The sequence below is a fragment of the Clavelina lepadiformis genome, chromosome 5 (assembly GCF_947623445.1).
Source record: "Clavelina lepadiformis chromosome 5, kaClaLepa1.1, whole genome shotgun sequence".
Classification (NCBI taxonomy): domain Eukaryota; kingdom Metazoa; phylum Chordata; class Ascidiacea; order Aplousobranchia; family Clavelinidae; genus Clavelina; species Clavelina lepadiformis.
This window is the reverse complement of record NC_135244.1, coordinates 19,962,509-19,983,482: the sequence shown is the minus strand read 5'-3', so window position 1 is coordinate 19,983,482 and position 20,974 is coordinate 19,962,509. Positions and strand designations below refer to the sequence as shown.

At 36.3% G+C, this 20,974-nt stretch overlaps 4 protein-coding genes across 6 annotated transcripts in view; 3 read left to right on the top strand and 1 right to left on the bottom strand.

Annotated features, from left to right (window-relative positions):
• LOC143459245 (ubiquitin carboxyl-terminal hydrolase 24-like) overlaps window positions 1-6,398 on the bottom strand; it is a 29,821-nt gene extending 23,423 nt beyond the window's left edge. For all 3 annotated transcript variants that reach the window (XM_076956297.1, XM_076956298.1, XM_076956299.1), the window contains exons 1-12: window positions 6,265-6,398; window positions 4,882-5,035; window positions 4,599-4,675; window positions 4,386-4,520; window positions 3,061-3,154; window positions 2,853-2,970; window positions 2,434-2,622; window positions 1,945-2,142; window positions 1,605-1,763; window positions 1,215-1,433; window positions 708-911; window positions 150-311 (exon numbers count right to left, since the gene is read on the bottom strand). In XM_076956297.1, coding sequence (XP_076812412.1) covers window positions 150-311; window positions 708-911; window positions 1,215-1,433; window positions 1,605-1,763; window positions 1,945-2,142; window positions 2,434-2,622; window positions 2,853-2,970; window positions 3,061-3,154; window positions 4,386-4,520; window positions 4,599-4,675; window positions 4,882-5,035; window positions 6,265-6,304 — 1,749 coding nt within the window. In that variant the 5' untranslated portion in view covers window positions 6,305-6,398. The remainder of the gene's footprint in view (window positions 1-149; window positions 312-707; window positions 912-1,214; window positions 1,434-1,604; window positions 1,764-1,944; window positions 2,143-2,433; window positions 2,623-2,852; window positions 2,971-3,060; window positions 3,155-4,385; window positions 4,521-4,598; window positions 4,676-4,881; window positions 5,036-6,264) is intronic.
• Window positions 1-20,974, top strand: part of LOC143459401 (UDP-galactose translocator-like) — a 92,615-nt gene that overhangs the window by 52,098 nt on the left and 19,543 nt on the right. The gene's annotated exons all lie outside the window — the stretch shown is intronic.
• Window positions 9,429-16,416, top strand: LOC143460433 (transmembrane protein 198-like). The gene is made up of 8 exons (XM_076957934.1): window positions 9,429-9,595; window positions 9,810-9,932; window positions 10,233-10,340; window positions 10,553-10,751; window positions 10,890-10,978; window positions 11,108-11,164; window positions 14,423-14,529; window positions 14,732-16,416. The coding sequence occupies exons 1-8, from the start codon at window positions 9,472-9,474 to the stop codon at window positions 14,831-14,833; spliced, it is 909 nt and encodes a 302-aa protein (XP_076814049.1). The 5' UTR covers window positions 9,429-9,471; the 3' UTR covers window positions 14,834-16,416.
• Window positions 17,946-20,871, top strand: LOC143460938 (EGF-like repeat and discoidin I-like domain-containing protein 3). Its single transcript, XM_076958630.1, has 6 exons — window positions 17,946-18,190; window positions 18,441-18,561; window positions 18,651-18,790; window positions 19,303-19,496; window positions 19,906-20,058; window positions 20,466-20,871. Exons 1-6 carry the CDS (start codon window positions 18,130-18,132, stop codon window positions 20,700-20,702), a joined length of 906 nt encoding a protein of 301 aa, XP_076814745.1. The 5' UTR covers window positions 17,946-18,129; the 3' UTR covers window positions 20,703-20,871.

Sequence of the window (20,974 nt, the reverse complement as noted above, 5' to 3'; positions counted from 1 at the left end):
GTTCTGTCCATAAGACTCTAAGCACTTGACGATACAACCACATAGTTAGAAAACCTAGTCAATTACAGCCCAGCCTGATTTCCCAATAACACTACAGGAGTGTTAATCACAGATGACACATGAGAATTAAACATAACATGTTGATGCACCTTGCGTATATCTTCTATACATTTCATGATAAAGCTTTTCTTCACAGCATCCTTGATGAGGTAGGACTCTCCCAGGATGGCATTGTGTTCAGACAGAAGCATGTCAACTAAAGTTGGCGATAGTTTTGGATGGTGAGCAAGATCCCATAATAAGTTGAGAACCTGAATCATCAATGATAAGAGAAATAATCAGTACTTTTTTCCAGCTATTGATATCCATGCTCGCATTTGGCTTTCAGATAAAATGAAAATAATTACCTTTTCCCTTTAAAACAACGATTATATACATATGTTGCTTCTATATCATTCCTTACAGTGGGCTATTTTATTAGTATTATTGTCAAAAAACTGCAAAAAGTTAAATAATTAATCAACATGTACATACAAACTTTCATAATGAAGTCGTTCTTTGAAGTTTGAAAATTTAGCAACATTAATTTTTTAGTAACCCAAAACTTGCGCTAGGTGATAATTTTGTATTTAATGCACATAAAGTCAGGAAATATACAGCTTACAATAAACTGAATCAATAAGATTGAGTGATATCAAATCACATACTTTTTCCATGTCTTTTCCGAGTTTGGCATTATGACCAATCTTTCCGATGAAGGAAACTAGCTGGCGACGTGCTCGTTCATCTTCACTGGACCACGACTTGTGGATGAGACTGAAAAGAAGATCGAGCTGCTGCTCATTAAACTGAGGAGCAGCTCCTGAGATGATTGACTGAATGTTTTCCGAAACAGACAGACTGGCGTTGTTCTACAAAAGTTTGAAAAGGGCGTATTAGGAATAAATTGGTGATTTCAATCAAGTGTATTCGAGGAGTAATCTTAACTCATTGTCAACACCAATGAAAAACAGTTATTAAATGATGCACGTTGCTTAAATTTAACTCCAGGGCTTATGAGTTATAACGTGAAGAAAAATACCTTAAGGACCAATAGGTTAAAAATCTTTTACCACCAGGAATTATATCACAATCAATATACATCATATAATCGAATCTGATGTGCAGAGAAACCTAAGGGATTCAAAGTAATCAATAAATCAATTTTTTCCTACCTGTAGTTTCCAGAGCTGGGCAAGCTCATCTGAATTTAACTTATCCCCAATAAACTCAACCACTTTCTTAATCTTGTCACAGTACTGAGATTGGTCAATATGACCATCTAACGAGATGCTAAGCACAGTGTTTTCGACAAGCCACTCAAGGATTTTCTCCTTGTCTATGGCGCTATCTTTCATCAGGTAAGATTCGCTTTCTTCAATCAGCTTTACGACCTAAACCGAGAATAGTTACAAAAATTGCTGCCGTAATGGCGTTTAAGATTAAATGCTGACGCTACCATAAATGCACGTTAATGATGTGCATGCTATGATGACAATCAGCCTACAATCACACACCTAGTCATAAAATTACATCATATTCAAGTGTATGAAAGTAAGCTCAACTTCTTTAAGTGCGTTCATTTTGGCGTTAAAATGTGGACACTTCATCATTCTTAAGGTCACTTCAAGGCGAAGGTCATCAACAAATGATACGTCGTCCGACCACATGACCCTACACACCCCCTTCATTGCATTCAGAAGCTCACTAAGTGAACTGAGTTTCTAAAGAACACAAGAGTTTCTAAAATTATTGTTTCATAATCAAGTTACCAGGTGATATTTGCACACACAGATTTATTGCTGACTTGGGCTTGAATGGTGTATTACATTGGATAATATTCACTCTTGCCTTAGTATTGTAACAATATGAGTACTGTATATAGGCTATCTACTTTTAGCTTACCTTTAATTTAAAATCGTTTTCTGATAATTCCCTAACATAAGTTACAGCACGTTCAATAACAGGGGCAATTGATGATTGCACTCGGTCACAGTTTAACCAATCAACACAAACTGAAAACGGTTGCAACAATGCTGCGTATTGTGATGCATCGAGTGATGTACTACGTTCCAAAACAGCTTCGATTTCAGACAAGCCGCCCTAAATGGTAAAAAATAGCAAATGTTAGCAATCATAACTAATCACAAGATACAACTTTGACATTTTCAATAATTCCTTACATATCAGTTTAAAAAAAAAGAATAAGCGCTGAAACTAAAAGAATATTTACTTTTTCCTAAAAAAAACAACACATTTTAACACCAAACCAGAAAGACAAGCAAACTAGTAAATACTAAATTTTTCACTTACGCACGTATAGCAGCCTAATTACAAACTTGTGGTCCGATAAATCAGTTTTTGAAGTGATGAAAGTAACCTATACATATTTACCTTTTCACAAAATATGTTTATAAGAGAAACCATCCAACCACGCTGTTCCATGAAACGTATTGTGCGCTTTTCGTCATCTGGTGGCCGGGCAAAGCACTTGTCTAACCCACCCAGCTTGCTGACCCACAGGGATTGTGGCCAGGTACGAAACTTGTTTTTCGAATTCCAAGCACAGCTGGGATCAAAAGCCTGAAATAAAAAGCAGATGCACATGATATGCTTAAAAAAGCTATTAACACTGTCTCTTTGTTGTTTTGTTAACATCCACAGTACATTCAATGCAAGCTAAAGCTCAGAGAGAACAAAGTAGTTCAGCAACGTTCAACACACACTCCATTTTCTTTCAGGCCGCACTGACTGCGGAATTTTACATGGTGTGAATTATTAAGCACTAATAATCATAGATATACGGTATATACCATTCCAAGTAGGTTCAGCATGGACAGTGGCAGTGGGTCATATTTCAGGCGTGTGACGATGAGATCGATGAACAAGACTAACATATCGTATATACCGTCTTGTACATCAGCTGGCCATCTGTTCAAATTAATATTTCTGTCATGACATGGCAATTCGTAATGAACTGCATCTGCATAAGCTTCCATTCTTTTAATATAGATATCATACCGTTGTACAGCGCTTGACGTTAATAGTTTGTTGAAACATTCGGGCATACATTTGTCTAAAAATCTGTTGCAGTTTTCATCGGCATTGGGCAACCCTGCAAGAAATTATACTGAATAGTCATTTGTCTACTGAAGAATAAAATACATGAAGCAAACATGTGTAAATGACAAAACAAGAACAGTACAACACAAAGCAACAGCATCTATCACATCGCAAACAAAAAAGCTGCAGAAACATATACATAAAATTTCTTTTAAAACACAAAAATGTATTCTTAGAAAATCGCACTAAAGTCTCAAAATTACAGGTTACTGTACATGCAAGAGACTGCAGCATCACGACTTTTTAAATGGAATAACTAATCGCCTTGTTTGAATGCAGCAATGAACGGTTAAAAATAAACAAAATCTCCAAAACATCACACATAAATCAAGGAAAGGAGGATAACAGTTTCGATGGCATCCATGCCGACTTAAGTTTAAGTCGCTCAATATTATCACGCTAATATTGCATCTAAAACAAGTGCAAGTCATAACATAGACAGAATAGACAATTCCATGTTATGGATAAACTTCATAAGACAACGAAAAGTTGTATGGTAGTGCTAAAGGAATATGATATCTGTTTTGCTAGGTTCTAAATCATGACACCCATTTTATGTCGGAAAATAGATTTTATTTCTGATAAACATCAACCATGTTTTGCCCACTTGCCAACGTAGTCTACATGATAAAAATATCGCTAAAAGTTGCTTATTGAGATGCATATCATGGAACGAACTTCCAGTACTATTATTGCATACATAGCCAATGAACAAAGATTCATTCCCAAAAATGTGACCAACATTTTTGAATACAAACATATCATTGACAAGTAAAACCAGAGTCTTGAAGGCATATGCCTGGTCAGTGCTTTTACATGGATGATGCTGGACACAAAGCAAAAACATTGAATGGAAACTAAAAGCAGCCAAGATTTGGTTGATCAGAAAAGCATTGAGACTATCTTGAACAGAGAAAACAAGCAGATGAGTCGGTGTTAAAATAAGAACAAGACGACAGAAAAAATTTTCACAGACAGTCTTAAGTCCTGGACATTTGAAAATCATCAAATAATACAACAACAAAACCTTCTTTTGGTTAAGTTCACCCAGTGGAAAGCCATGATAGCCAATGTCTGTTTCTCCAGACAAGGCAACCGTTGATGATAATGATTGCCTAGCATATATCGTATCCGTACACTACTTAACAATGGTGTAAGTTGATACAAATAAAGCATATAATATGTTGCCTTGGAAATTCTTGTCAAACTCTACCAACAAGCACCTTCATTGAAGAGTTTTGTTGCAGCAATTAAGCATTTTGCCAATGATTCATCTTTTCGGAAAGGAATTGACCAACTTTCTGTGAACACCCGACCCTCCAATTCAACTAAATGCTCATATGGAAATTCCATCTGACCTAAAGGCAAAACACCAGAAGTCAGCCCCATGCCTCATGCCACTACACAGCCAAGTTTAAGTCACAGATAATTGCTACCTTCATCCGCACGAACTTCATCACTGTTTGTGATGGCTGCTTCATATGAAGGGGGTGGGGCGGGGTATAAGACTGGACTGAAAAATAAAATGTCTGTATAAAGCATGAACATAAACTTAAATCACAGTTTAGTGCATGCAACTGCTGTTAATGATGTCTGAAAGTATGGAACCTTCCTGATTACTATTGAAAAGAATTGCTTACAAATGCAAAGCTAAATCATCTGTCAAGAATATGCATATATATCAAACACTAAAACATGAAAGTTTCTATGAAATCTTACCCTTCATCTTTCTGTTCATCCATGTTCACGTCATTTGTGCTATCACATGATGACATAGGCATTTCACAAGTTAAATACGAAACAGCTTCATTTAAATCGTTTTTGCCAAGTTCTAAGGCTCGTTGTACATTGTCCCGGTCAAAAAATCCCATCGCTATAAAGACAACTTTTAAAAATATGTGAAGGAAAAGTGAAAATAATATGCACTCTCTACATTTTTAACAGATAATATATACAAATTTATAAAATAAAGAATGAATTAACATTCAGCAGTTTTGTGTTAAAGAAATATAATTATATCCTACACATATCCGCAATATATTCTACAAATATGACAACAAAGTGGTTCAAGGGATTAAGTAAGCCTAATTCATAGACTTTAAGCATACTTTTAATATGGCTACACAGTAAGTATATATATACTATATACACTGAATGCAGCAGAGGCAGAATTTCGCTATAGTGCTTTGCTCTTGAATACAGAAGGTTTTAACCAAGGGAATAATTTTAATTGTTTATCAAGGGTCCAACTTTAATGGATGTCTTAACACCATGGCATCCAAATTGAGAGGAATAGATGTCCACTGGGCACCAATTGTGTTTTCAATGATTTGCACTTCATCATATAATTGGTTCCCATGCAAACCATGCCTGGATAAGGCCATTGTAAAAAGCTTATTCTGGGCCATACCATGCTGTGCGCACAGCATGAAAACATTGTATTAAGCATTGCTTTTAGGACATGGGTTGTTAACCTTTTTATAGTCATGGCCCACTTTTGCTCTGTAGAATACTTACTAGCCCACATCTCAAAGTTCAGCTGAAATGGGTCATGGAATTGTTAATTATAATGGGATGTCTTACTAGTTAATTTACTAACCCTTACTTTTTAGCCCAGGGCCCACCTCAGCTTAACTGCTACAATAAGACTAAAATTCTGAAATATAACATCTGAAATAAGGAACAGACTTAGATTTCAAGAAATAGAGACATAGTCTGGTAACAAATATGAAAACTCTGGCCCACCAGTGAGCCATGGCTTGTTATTAAGAACCACTTTTTTAGGGAAAATGACTCTGGCAATCGTGACCAGATGATTGATCCTTTGTGTGTATTGTTGCTATGCTTTGTTAATAAATTATAATAATTTGCACACTTGTTTAACATTGCCAGAAGTGAGCATCCAACTTTTTCGAGGGGGCACCCATTTTGACAGAGCCAAGATGCCTAGGGACATGCGCTAAAATAAAAGGGTATTTATCGCTAATCTTGTAGCAGAACCATGTAAAATTATTTGTCGCGTGTTGAAGATTATGGTACATAAATTGATTTAATGCTTGCGATGTAGTTTAAACAAATGTACAATAGAATTATTTTTCTTACCCAGAAGAGTTTGCACATTTTCTTCCATTGTGTTTTCCATTCCAAATAGCTATGCTAATTGAACGAATTTTTTTCATGAAGTAAACACTGTAAATACCTTAAACACTTGAACACAGATTTGGACACTATACTCTAAACATAGTATTTCATAAAAAACTGTATGTAATAAACCCTTTCCGAGTTATTGTCTGGATGGCAAGATTTTTTCAATGACGTACACTTAACAATGGAAATTACAACGTTCTGGTCATTGAATTGTAAACATTTCATTCAGGTGAGTTGCACATGAATTCTTTTAAGCGAAAAAAAACAACTTGAAAATAAGTTGCAAAGTTCTTATTTCACATTGTTTTGAATCCTACGCACTTGACTAGGTTAGTTCGATACGCTATAGCCTATGTCAAACTCTGCACTTTGGCTACGGAACAAGAGGAAGTGTTGTACTTAACTTGCCTACAGACATTACAACAGTACCACCAACATGAGTATCGATCACAGGCAAACGGCTAACAAAAGCTATACAAGTTCATCATTCAGTCAATAATGTTACTTTTTCGCGTTGGCTAATGCCTATTGCCTAGGCCTAAAAGTATGCAAACAACTTCCCAGCCCACCCCAAAAGAAACAAAATTCCCAGAGCGCAAAACTACTGGTAAACACTTTTTCTTGTAAAGCAAACCTTTTTTATTTTAACTTTGGTAGGGTTGAGCAAAGAGATTTAAACACATAAGTAGAAACTTCGCTTTTGCGCATGACGTCATTTTTGTTTCTTTTATTCTCTTGGAGCATATTCTAGTGTTTAAATCTCTTTCGGTTGAGTTAGACTTTGCATACCAAATGGTTGCAATAAAAGCCACAAAAGCAGGTATAAACATTTTATCAAAAAAGCTCTAACATGTTTCGATTGTTTCGAACAACATTTGTTCTTTATCGAAGCTGGAATGATTTACAGTAGTTGATTAATTATGGATGTAAGTACTCTACAATGATATATTAAAGGAAGAAAGGAATAAAATTAATAGAAGAAATATGAGCTATCTGCGTGCAGAAGACAAAGATAATGGCAGGAAAACAGTGAGTCTGTAACGATTCGTGGGACATGGTAGTTAAATAAAAAGGTCATGCAAAGCAGTAAACCGCATGGTGCAGACATGACGGGATATTGTGTTTGGGCTCGAGTAAATTTTAATAAATTTTTAAAGGGGTGATTGAACTGCTTAATTAATAATGCTTCTTGAATTTTGCGCTCCTAATCGTTTCGACATTTCCGGATATTATTGAAATGAGATATATCAATATTGGTACCAAAATGTCGAGAAGTCTTACCTATGAAAGTATTATCCGTATCATCTGGACATGTAAACTGGTATACGATATTCGAAAGCAAAGTTGTCGGAATATGGGACTTAGTGTTAAAATAATTTTGTACTTTGTAGGGATGGACCGATACGAACCCAAATAGATTCGCCGAATATCGTCTTTGTGGAAGATTCGAATGTACACGTATACGAACAATATTATAAAGATGGATATCGGGATTCATTTTAAAAAGAACTTATGTATTAACAGAAATAGAAACGACGGTTATTCTTATTGTCCATTACCGCCACTGCAAAGAATTTCCTCAGTCTAAGGATAAATATTAATTATCATACCATACCACGCCAAATCATTAAAACTAAATCCTTGACAACAGCGTATGACATAAAAAATAATCCAATTTTAAATTAGTTCTAAAGAAAATAAGATTTTTTTTCCAACCTCGCCTACATATTATTATCGATATTTTTTACACTAAAACTATTAACGAAAAATAAAACTCAAATAAAATTGCTGTTTTCAACATAACAGATGCATTGTTTGCGAAGGAGATATTGAAATATGGTATTAGCACGTTTCTAGCACTTTGGTAGTCTGTACTTTTTCAAAAAATTTATCCGGTCAAAGATGTCTATAGCCTATACATACAAGCCCAGATGTTTTGTAAACAACAATTTGCGGGGAATTTTGCTTGTTGGAATTTTCCAGCTGGGGAGTAGACTACCTACGCAATTGCGTTTTTTGGCATTTTTCAACAAAGTCTTAGGTGTGCAAAAGATCTAAGAGTGCATTTCAAGTACGCACTGAAAGGGTTGCTGTTTTCATGCGTTAGGAAGCCTCTGTTTGCTAAAAACTGCTATAAATCATGTAAAAATGTATAAAAACTGCTTTTCACATTTACTGTTATCATACAAAACTCAGCTAAATCAAAGTGCATGTAATTGTGCTCATTAACGCACCTGAAGTGTGCTACTGAACATAATTATAACCGCACTCCAGTGCGTTCTTGCCCATCATTGCACACCGTGCCTATATCTGGATAACTTGATCAGTTGTTGTGATTGCATAGGCTAGCCTAGCCTATGGCCTACTTATACCGGTTGTTTTACTGGCAAACTGCACTGTATGGGATTAGTTAAAAAAAGGTATGCGTACAGTTTTTGCTAACGATTCTTAGATAGAGATTTGAGTCCAGAAATTTTAGAAAATCTAGAAGTTACAGTGAAACTGTAGGAACAGTGTCCTTGTGATGAAAAATCAAGTTGATCGTATTCTAACATTGGTGTAGCCTATATTTATACTGGTGAAGGTACTGATAGATGACAAGTGGCTACTCAAATACTCAAATTGTGACGTCATTTGGTTGTGCACTTCTGCACTAGACCCTAAAATTGTTTGACCGTCAGAATTTGCACAAAAACTGAAAGACAACCCTGTAACCAGAGCTCGAGCGATGAGAAATTATCACTGAGTTTAAGTCATGCAAACAATTTCTCCTCTCCTAGTCTAAAGATGGTATGTAGTCTATAGGGGCCTACTTAATATTGACAAGTGACCACTATTCCTTGATTTAAAGTCAACTTGTTTTTGGACTAGCCCTGCCCCCTCATATTGAGCACCTTCTTAATCGTGAGAAATCGAATTTTTTAATTCTTACTTGAAAGTTTCAGATCGAAGTTTGATATTCCCCACAATTTTGTTTTGAAATCGTGTTACAAAAGGTTAGACTTGTAGTATGTTAACTTAAATTGCTCTTTTGCAGCGCTTTTTAGGTTAAAGCTTTGCGATTGGTCTTTTGAATGATGGAAATAAAAAAAATCACGATCCACTCATAACATGACTTTCCATTTTTTCAAAAGAACCAATAAGCTAACATATATGTAAAAAATGCCAACTGAAGTTACAAATTTAACTGTTAGTCATTGTTCTATTATTGCTGTGGATCACGATGGAAGAACTCTTGCCATTGTAATCACCACATTCATAGTGAGTTTGTTTCTGACCTTTGCAGGTAAGAGAGTTATTTAGCACCCTACAATCTTGTAATAACCTGCTGTGTTTTTGTTTTAAAGTTGTATGCTGTTCATACATTAGTAATATACTATAGTGATTGTACTTATATATATATATATATATACATAACTTGTTTAATTTAGAGTTTGTGCTGACACAAAAAGCATATGTATAAAATTAAAACAGTATACTAATTTTCTTTCAAATTTTAGGTTACTATTTCTTCAAGCGAATAATTTTTTTAAGTGGTTTTATATTTGCTTCTGTGGTTGCTATCCTGATTTTAGCAAATGGAGCAGAACAAGAGCTAGATATTTCATCAGAGGGTGTTATAGGTTAGTTTTTACTTTTCATATGCTAATATATATATTTTTAAAACACCCATAGCCATGGGCTTTGAAAATTTCTTGAAAGCTAAACTCTTACCATTTGCATTGGTTTCGTGTTAAATTTGTAGAACTGTACATATACCAAATGTCTAATGAAATCTATTGGTATTATACAGAGAGAGAGACTAGTACATTAACAATATATACAGAAGAGCACAAACAATATACACAGAATATGTGATTAACTTGCCTGTACTGCGACGCCGCAAAATAATACACCACTTCTTAAGTGATTTTGTCTAACAGGAATAACATTTGTTGCTTCCTGTCTGTGTGGATTTGTTACACTTATCTTTATGCCATGTGGGCTTTTTTTGTACGGCTTCCAGTTTGGGACTGCTGCGGGAGTAGCAGGTGTGGTGTTGAAATTTTAGCATGGAGTTATAAATGTATTTATACAATACTAAAAATACAGCTATTGAGTTTTATATTGACATGGAACTACCGTGCAATAAATCATCTTATAATAAGAGAATGTAGAAACAAATACTGGGTAAAGTTTATTTTTATGTGTTGTATTTGCAAACGTTTTTTTTTGTGAAGAATACTTCATTTTTTATTTGCAGCGTTCGCTCTTTTGCACATTTTCTACAACTTGCCTTCTGCTTGGGTTTCAATTCTTACAACTGTTGTTATTGGACTTTGTTGTGCTGTGCTTGCCTTGAAATATCAGACAACTTTGCTTATCATAAGCACGTCTGTAGTTGGAAGTGGTCTCTTCCTGGCTTGCATTGACTACTTTGTGGAAAATTTTCTTCTGCTCAAGTCAGTCAAATTATCGTTTAAGTGAATCGTGAAATTGTGATACTCAAAAATTTTATTGACTCTAATGCTTCCTGCGAACTGGTTTGGTATGTTGTAACTAAACTTTTTATGAATATTAATTTGTTTTTGGTGACATAGATATATTTTGGAAGTGTTGAAGAATGATCTGTCAATCAGCTTGTGTCCATATTCCTGGATAATATTTGGTATTTGGCTTCCCCTTAGTGGTAAGAGTCTATTAAGTATTCTCGCCATAAAAGATGTTTTGTTTGCGGTATACCATGAAAATGTTTCATCAACAAACTACGCTAACATTAATACTGTAGTATAATTGTATAAAAACCTTTAACCCACAGCTTTTGGATATTTCATTCAGCGATATATGACAGCTAAAGGCTGCGACCATAGAGCAGGTTAGAGGTTTTTATTGTTACCTGAGTGGATATCTGCATCAATTGATTCTGATTTTAGCCAAGCTTGACAGTGCATGTGAATATTTAAATATTTCTTAATATCAACAACTATTACAGGTGCTGTATCAGTCAGCCGACAAAGAATTAATCCCCGCTTGATTGTGATAGCTATCATATATAGTGATATCTATGTCTTTGTATTATATTATAGATGTCTAACAAGTGCTTGGTCCATTTTTAGGTCATGTGTGTGATTGTTCACACATCCTAGTTATGCTTTAAGGCAGTGATTCCCAAACTGTGTGCCGCCACAGATTCTCAGGTGTGCCACGAATCTTTTTGGAATTTTGGAAAAGAACTGTATAAATATATAAAATAAGGCATGCAGACAAGCAATATGCGACTTAAAAGCGCTCTAACTGCTTCAATAGCTGATAAATAAGTACATGTCCATCCAATAAGCATATCCATCGCATTAACACGTGAAAATAAATTTTTTAAAGCAACTTGTCTTCTCTTGCAAGTGTGCCGCAAGGGTTTTATAATTTTTCTAATGTGCCACTATCTGAAAAAGTTTGAGAACCACTGCTTTAAGGTGAGACTTGTTACTACGAGCCTACACCAACACAACTAGATTGGATTAGCATGGATTATTTTTACTGAATATGCAATCATCAAGTGATGAATTTGCAATGTATATCTGTGGCTGTGAGTTTTTCCTCTAAGCAAAAAGCGATTTCGTAAGCGCCCAAATTATTTCGCAATCCTGTTTTGCCTTTGCTCGATGCTCCTGACGTAATCTCCATAGCCTGTGTTTGCTTCATGTAGTTTTTGCCACAGTGAGCAATGCAAACGACATTTCTTTTGCAAAAAGTAGTTGATCACCGTCTCATAAAATGACTAGCGCTTATTTATGTATGAGTTTTGACCGTTCAAAAGTGATAGATGACCATCGCAGTTATAAATAGCTTTGAATAATTTTGAAATATTGGCCAAGTTAGGCGTAAAATTACCGTGGTCACGTCTTCAAAATTTTCCTTCACTACGTTTTTTTAGCGACATGTCGTTATTTACCATTTCTTTAATGCGGCACAACACTAAACACAAAGTCGGAGATTACAAAGTTTCCTTTAACTTTAAGTTCGTTTCCTGGAGACAAGAACAACATATACCCCTTCAAAATAATGCAACGTAAAGCACCGGCATTTCACTTCTCGCACTCAATATTCGGTCGATGTGGTGCCTGAAGACGTTTTAGGGTAGTTTTACGTCGCCCGAAGTTACGTTAGTTGGTTAGTTAGTTTTACGACGCCTGAAGGTAGTCTAATAGACAAATTAAACACAGCCACCGCCAATGATTATTTATGGTATCGTGTAACATAGGTTTCTTCTTTGCCCAACCGGTCAGATGATGAACACGACATGAAAGTTTAGTGGTGGGCACGCCAGTGGCTGAGAAGTCCAACGCGGGCGTGAAATGTTCTGGAGCACATGTGGCTTATGTTTAGAAAGCGACCGATACCGTGGTTTTTCAGCGATCTTATATAGATTTTCCGGTAGCCCAACATCGTTCATGTCACACAATATTTATACCTGAATTAACACAAACAGGCCAGCACCTTGTGATCATTTTCATCCACTATGTCACTATGACTATAGCTTGTAGCATGCTTGATTCAGTCTTCACTCAAGAGGGAATTGCGCGTCGCGTGTTTCTCCCCTTGTTTCTCTTTTGAGTTTAGTGTTTCTTTTATCCTCTAATTTAGGATGTGTTGTGCAAGAATGATGCTACTTGCTGCTTGACTTGCACCAAGTAGAATAAGGATTTCACAAAACATGGCTATGTTTAGTTTTTGTTGTTTGTAAGCTGGTGTGTACACTCAGCTTTCAAAATAAGCTGCCTGTATTTCACCAGAAAAAAATCGTACGTTCAATTCAAAGCTATTTACGAAGGTTTCTTGTCAACCTAGCTTAAATGTTACAACATACTAACCTAAATCTACCTTCTAATCTAAATGTAACATCAACTAAACCCTAAATAACTGAAGTCAAGTTTTTGCATGCCAGTTCTCCGCCTATCTTTAACAACAGGTTGCGGACCTATAGGCCTATACGGTGAAATAGTCACTTCGTTTAAAATAATAGGAAAATTACTTTAAACTTTAGTTATTAGAACTTTATTACTTTAATTATCATCTATTTTTGACCATGCAGCGCTACAAAGTTTTTAAACATTTTAGCAAATTGCCAATCACTTTAGGTCCGCATCACAGTCTTTTTAATGCAGTATGGGGCTCCCTGAACATACAGGAACAACCATATAATGTACAATGCACAGTTATCGTCGAATTGTCATTTCATTGAAAGCCTAACAAAGTTTGGCGAATCCCCTCGAACACTGTACATATGGCTAATACTACTCTGAGCTTTTGGTAGTGATACGAGGGCAAAAAAATGTGCAATGATAAACATCATGAATAGGGTTATTATTTATTGACGTCTAAACCACAATTTAGGACATCTCTTCGTGAACTTATTTCTATCTTTTACAAAATACCTTACATGGACACGTATGATACACCGCAGCATGTAGTCAAATGTCCGATGAGTTTCACGCAACTTTGGTTTGGGTGCGTTAAAATGATTGATTTCCAACACACCAACGTTAACGATAGACAGAAGAGCGGCAATATTTTTTGACCGGGCTTAATGTCTTGAGCGGTGGTGTAAACAAGTCTATGGATCAGAAAGGCGCGCACGTCTTAGAACACTCTATTGACCCCAGTTCTAAATGTGAGTAAACAACATTTTGCGAGTATAATACGCCCATGGCAGAACTTCTAGCTTGTTTTAAAAAATGTGTATACCATCCAGTCTGTTGGTAGTAATAAAATGTCTGCGTAAAAATCGTGGTCTGTCTGCAAGCCGGTCTGTTATACAATGATGATTAATTAACTAAAGTTGCTACAAAGTTCAACTTAAATTTCTTCGAAGATTTCTCTCTGCCGCAAAATGCTAATCTAGTGAAGTAGCAACGGCACGCTGTGAAATAATTTTATATGGTAATTGTAACTGGTAATTTGTTGTTTGGTGGCATTGCGTGTACAGTCTAATAAGCAATAAGAATATCCCAACCATACAAGTGAAAAAAAGGTAGAGCTCTCTGTAGTTTGGGCATGAACCGGAAAAAACTTGCAACCAGTTATACAGTGTGCTGCGTGACATTGATTTCAGCTCTTCTCGATATTTGCATTTCAGATGAATATTGGAAGCTCACGCCGTTGCAGAGGGTTAAGCTGATTTTCACGAAAATATTTTTCTGCTGTAAAAATATAAATACACAACCCCCAACTTCAACCAAACTGGTAAAACTTGTTAGAATTCAAGCGTCATACCTTGATAGCACTCTATAGCATAGTAATTAAATCGTTTATATCTTGTACACCTGAGGTTGTTGCTCTTTGTACCATTATTCAACGAATTTGTAATTAGTTAGTGATATCAACTAGTGGGACATCTTCCATAGAAATATTTCTATTTAATCCAATAAACTTTAAATCATCGCAGATTGACCCGGAGTTTGGCGAGGAAGCTGAATTTGGTTTAAATAAGCCACTGCACGCTTCGTGCTCTACACTGCTCTCTAGCGGCGATGAAAGTGGGCTATAATCTTCTAATTCTTGAACTCGGCAGTAGTACCTCGAAAAATACTACAGCAGTTTTCCCAAAGCATACGTTGGATTTAATTGTTGATACGATTCTGCGTGGGATATTTGTCTGGTCAAAGGTGCCATGTACATTTAGCTGTAAAATATATCTTTTGAAAAAGTTTTTTCGCCTACTCAAGGATGTGAATATTATTTTTCTTCGCAATTTCTTTAGCTTGTTACTTATTTCTTGGTGTCAAAAGAGTTAGTAACGTTTTTCTTCACCCATCAAATAGTTATCCATCTTTTAAGCTTTAGTTTTTAGCTACTTTAACCTAGGCAGTATTATAACTTTCCTCGGCATATTAATTTATTTTAAACAGCCAAGCAGCTTTCATTTTTGATCATTTGCAGTGTTTTAAACTTTATTCACATCATTATAACTTGTTCCTAATTTTTAAGCTTTACTGTCCAAACCCTCAATCTTTGAAGCTTGTCATGTGCGATAAACTAACTTTGAACTGTTGTTCAAAAAACGCAATTTCGTTTCAAACTTTTTTCCTTTTCTTGACATGTTGTGTGTGCTACTTAGATTGCGATAGTCAATGTGCTACAACTGCCCTGACAGTCAGTCCACGCATTTCATGTAACTTTGTGAAGCTGTTTTATTACGCTAACTTTTCGTTGGCTTGTATTTCATAACAAGATGATTCGTTTTGCTACTTGCAATTGGTGTATATCTAAAGTGTTTATGTTCGGTTTTCTTTGCTTTTTCAGCGTTTATGTTCATTGCTGTTTTACTCCCGACGTCTGCAAAAAGAATCTTGTGTATGTGCGTCAGTTCTAAGAAAACTGCATCATTTCTTGTGCACATTTTTAACTTTACCATTGTCCATTTTCACGTTTGTATCAGCAAACCTCGAAAATGCGTGCTAATGTTTTACCTTTGCAAAGGTATGGCATACTGTATGTAGTACAGTACTGGGATTCTGCCAAATATTTTTTTTTTAGCTAATTTGTATAGGTTATGCCGTAGTTCACTCTCGGTGCCGTATCGCCAATCGTGTCATACTTTTAACCGTTTTCTACATTTTTTAAACCTCAAATTGTTGTGTTAAACTTGGTAATTACCTTAAAGAAAGAATTGGCCGTCTCGTTACCGTTGATCGTCGACCTTTTATTAACGAAGCTTTCATTGTTATCAATCTAGAAATTTGGTATTTTTTCATGAGTTTGATGACGATCTATGTGTGTTGCTTGCCATCCTGACTCCTTAATCATTAGTTTTCATTCGTAGCTCATCACCCGCTTGCGAAGTTTTGTGTTGAGATTGAAACGTTTATGTTTTGCAGTAAATGTGTCAAATCATGTACAAGGCCATGTAATCCAGAAAGCTATGTATTATATATATGCCATGTATTTTATACATTCATCTCGCCACAGATGCGCAATTGTATACATTATAACTGTCAAAGTCTTGTCCGTCATTTTTCCTATTGACCTGGAACCTGTAATTTTTGCAATGTAACGTTGTGTCGGAAGCTCTATTTCTTCTAAACTATGAACTACCTCCGAGGCTTCTTTCAATATATTATATTACTAATGCGACAAGTGTGCATGATCACAGATCGAGCAAACGGACCCTATCACCTTATGTAGTATAATGTGCAAACGCCATGTTACCGTATATGCTCACAACCTTCACGAATTGTGAGTTTTCTAAGATCACGTTCATTGTGATAATCGGGAACACAACGCTGCCACAGTTTTATTTATTATTTCACTTGAGTCCCGTTTACCAAATGACTTCACTTGATTCGAGCAACTTTTTTACAAAGACTCGACTCTGATTTGATAACTTGATTACGATTCTGTCCTACAGTTTTCAATCGCATGGCCTACGTGGTCGCCTTTAGAAAAAAATTGTCACAAACACAGTGTTTGTTATCAACTATAGGCCTACATGCAGTTGTCATGTTCAATCTGGACGTGTTTCATTGTGAAGAAACACAAACTGCGACGAAATAATTTCTGTTTTGATAAAAGGCACTTTTCATTGATCATGTCACAGCTTTGATCAGTTGCCGACAACATTGTCGAATTGCCAACACAGCACTGTCTCCTCAACATGAAAATGCAGACTTACTGGGAGTTGAATTTCTGGTTAAGAATTTCCCACATGAAGAGAAACATTCTAAAAAAACTATGGGGTTAAAGCTTTTCCAAATAACGTTGTTAAATTACGAAACTTTTTTTGAAAAATTAGACATTTTTACTTGAATTATCCACAAATGACGCAATTAGTGTAGAAGATTTAAAGTAAATGTTTAAACAGACTGTGCAGAACCCAATTTGTTTTTCAAAGTAGAAACGTGTGCATAGTCTTGTAGACTGCAAGTTGAAAAGAACATCACTTAAGTCAAGAATACAACTGCGTGGTTTAATCAAGAAATATGCAGACCTAACAGCAAGAACACGAACAACGATTGAGAAAGAAGGAAGTAATTAGAAAACTGATTTCTGTTTGTTGTAAAAATAAGCGGAAACGACAATTTCAATCCTGAATCAAAAACAAAACTTGTTTTGCAACAAATCAGAGCAGTCATGTGACTATGAAGCCAGTAAGTTGTTTACAAGCTGTACGTAGATTTTGTAACGTAGAAACAATTTCTTGCAAACAACGAAAGATCAGCCGTTATCAAACAAAATATGATTGACATACAGGGACACGTTCGGTTGCCATAAGTTACAGAACACTAAAAAGCGAAGAAGATTCAGACCAATTCTTGGAAATTTGCTTGCCAAAGCACATAATTTAAAAGTATGAACAGAGGCCTTCGTTCAACACTACGAGCTGCGCCAACGGAGCTAAAATTAAGTGTAGCTTACAATAAGAAGTCTGACTTGCAGGTTGTAACTCCCCATTGAAATCGTGCTGCGTTGGTTAATTCTTCGGATGCTTGAAATACGTCATGGGACTTCACTTGTATTCATTGATATGACGATAACATATTGCTTACGACATACTTTTAAAGGGAAAAAAGCAAGGATATTGCCAACATGCTTGGCATTCTGTTTCATGGATATTTACCTATCAGCTTATAGTTACAGTCATTGCATTTTTGTGACACCTTTCCTTGATATTTCACTAGAGATAATGATGAACGAGAGAATGAGAACCATTTGAGAATAGATAGATAACTTTTGACGACAGAAGATGTTTTTTATCAGATATCCGAAATTTGTGACGGAAACTTTTAATTTATCTAGCTGATTTGAAACTGTATTTAAGCTATAACCTACCATCATTTGGTGAAGATGATGAATTGGTTTGTAATTGTTTTTGCCGCTTCTTTTGCCACGCCGTCAATGCAGGAAAGTATGTATAAGTTATTCAGTCTATAGAGTATAGACTATATCCAGTTAATGGAACTAATTTGATTTTGATTTTTAAGTCCATCCCAACTACTGTATTGTATAATCCTCATTTAATACGCGACAATAGTTAAGTTTATACTAAGTGCCTGTAATTATCAGCATAACATGACGAAGTATTCGCAGAACTATAAATCCTGTACCAAGGCTCTTTACAGTAAGTTATATCACTATCTTAAATTTTGTTTTTCAAGTCATTCCCGTGCAAGGCTCAAAGACCTACAGCTTGACCTTCTGGCAAGCTTTTCAGAAATGCTTCGACATGGGGGCAGCTTTAGCATCTCCGCAGGAACTGGAGGAGGCCGTCGCCGCAGGGTAAGGAAATATTTTCGGTTCAGGTTTCTTAAATTATGTCCTCAAATTGGCTGTTTGCGTTAGTAATAAACTGGCAGCACAATTTTCAGACACTCCCACTGTAGCTGTGGATGGTTGAATGATCACACGGCTCGTTTCCCAATGTCGGAAGCAGTACCCAGTTGCGGAGGACGCAAAGGCGTCCACCAGTGCACCTGGAGCAAAAAATACAACGCTTTCTGTTTCATGGGTAAGTGCAGTGTACGCAGTAGCTTCTGCGGGTTTTAAGTTTAGAATTGAAATGTTAAAACGATGTAAGTCGTTTATGTTTATCGTTGTAAGTAAATCATTTTACTTTGCAAAATAAAAAGTATTATTAAAAATAAAAATTATTATTATTAATTATTAAATTGTATTATTAAAAAATTATATTAAAAAGCTTAACTTATATCAGATAAAAAAGTTAGATTAGGATTAAAATTTATTTACCCAAGCTTTTCAAGCCGCCTTTTCGCCTAAACACAAGGCCTATAAATCTTCCACGAAAACTACAGTTCTCGTTACATCAACTAAGATGAGTTCAACCGAGCGGGCTACTTGCTGGCTATACTAAGCAAACATAAAATCTAATTTCTGAAAACCCGTAGATAAAAATCAACCTTATCGTGAAATTTTACCTCTTATTCTGCGCATAAATGATAAGATACCATTTTTATTTTCCAACCCCGACATCAAATACTTCAAAGGGTTTCAATTATTCAGGTGACCCATTAGGAAATTGTTCCAAACCTCTTGGGATGGAGAACGGAGCGATTGGAGACAGACAGCTGACGTCATCCTCTGCCTACCACACCTTCTGGACAGACAGATGGGAACCGAGGCTCGCCCGCCTCAACAAGGAAGGGGTCGTGAATGCTTGGATGCCTCACCACGACGGGAGAAACCAGTACATCGAGGTGATAATAGGCTACTGTTGAAAGTTCAAGTCGGTTCAACCCACAGACGATTCAACTCAGAACCACCCAACTGTAAAATGTGTGGGTTGAAAAGTCCTTGGCCTGAATTGTACTGGCGGGTTTAATAGTTTGTTGGGTAAATTGTTCGACCTTTACCTTTGAATACTTTCAAAACCAGATCATTTGTACGATTTAGAGTTATTCTACGGTGATCAAGCTGTTAAAACTTGTAAAGGCCTTCGGGTGATGCTTGAACGTAGCTTATTGACCTATTTAGGCAAATATTTCTGCTGCCAACAAGATTTTCATTGGGAAACCGTCATATCATATCGACCGACGAATTAAGCTTCAGGGCTATAAGTCTGGAACGTGTAAAAAGTATAATGACACTGATCTTCAACTTTTGCAGGTCGACCTGGGACGAGCAATGGCGGTAACCGGGATAATTACGCAAGGTGTACGTCGCTACCTGCGTAACCAGTACGTCACCCAATACAAATTGAAATTTAGCAAGGCCGGCGACTTTTGGCTTTTTTACGGTGATTCCGATAACATGGAAAAGGTGAGAAATCTGTCGTTTACGTAAAGTTACGCACAAGCTAGCATCGTGCCGTTTTTACCAACTTACATATGGAGTGCTACAGTCAGTAGATGTGTCACAGAACGTAAACATTTCTACACCGTAATCATCACGCATAACACAAAAGATATCGAAGCAAAAAATTAAAATCTGTCAACATAATTTTTATACATTTCAAGATAAATTGAAATCGTTATAACATCACAGCGTAGTAAACATTTTGCTCATTTTAACTTTCAAGCACTCGGGGCTCTTTCGTTCGTTGGTCGCGTGTGAGCATATTTTCGTTCTATTATAAACATGCTGTTAAGTTTAACACCACTTTCTTCGCTACCTACAGTCAATGGCTTAAAATAAACGATACGAAATAAAACAAATATCTCTTACAGATATTTGAAGGAAACACCGACAACAATGGCCGCGTAAGGAATATGCTCCAACGCCCGATCCTAGCCCGATTCCTGCGTATATACCCTTACCACTGGCGGCGCCATATCTCTCTTCGCTTCGAGTTGCTAGGCTGTGAGCTGAGTACCTACGACCAAGCCGTTCAAAGACAACGCGAGACAGAGGTGATGGCAATGGACGAGGGATTCGTGGAAAGGGAACCACCGGAAATGAACTAGAATAGAATATCGTGTTCTTCGGTGTATGCTATAACTTGTACTGTACATAGGAGTTGTTGCATTTGTGTTGTTAAGCTAAAAACGCCGCCCTTCCGTGCTGGTCGCTGTGGTCTTGCTTGCAGATCGCCGAAAGCTCTTTTGCCTGTATAAAGTTGTGTACAGTATCAAATGTGTCCGATTAGCTTCTTACAGATTTATGTAGTGGCAGAAAACAGAGGGGTAGTTTCAGTGGTGGGATTCAGCCGGTTCTTGGAATCTCAATGACCGCCTCA

Coding starts and splice junctions, on each gene's coding strand:
- LOC143460433 (XM_076957934.1), top strand. CDS start 9,472: ATGCCAACTGAAGTTACAAATTTAACTGTTAGTCATTGTTCTATTATT. Junction 10,979..11,107: donor TATTTGGCTTCCCCTTAGTG/GTAAGAGTCTAT, acceptor TTTAACCCACAG/CTTTTGGATATTTCATTCAG. Junction 14,530..14,731: donor CCCCAACTTCAACCAAACTG/GTAAAACTTGTT, acceptor AAATCATCGCAG/ATTGACCCGGAGTTTGGCGA.
- LOC143460938 (XM_076958630.1), top strand. CDS start 18,130: ATGATGAATTGGTTTGTAATTGTTTTTGCCGCTTCTTTTGCCACGCCG. Junction 19,497..19,905: donor GGAGAAACCAGTACATCGAG/GTGATAATAGGC, acceptor CAACTTTTGCAG/GTCGACCTGGGACGAGCAAT. Junction 20,059..20,465: donor ATTCCGATAACATGGAAAAG/GTGAGAAATCTG, acceptor TATCTCTTACAG/ATATTTGAAGGAAACACCGA.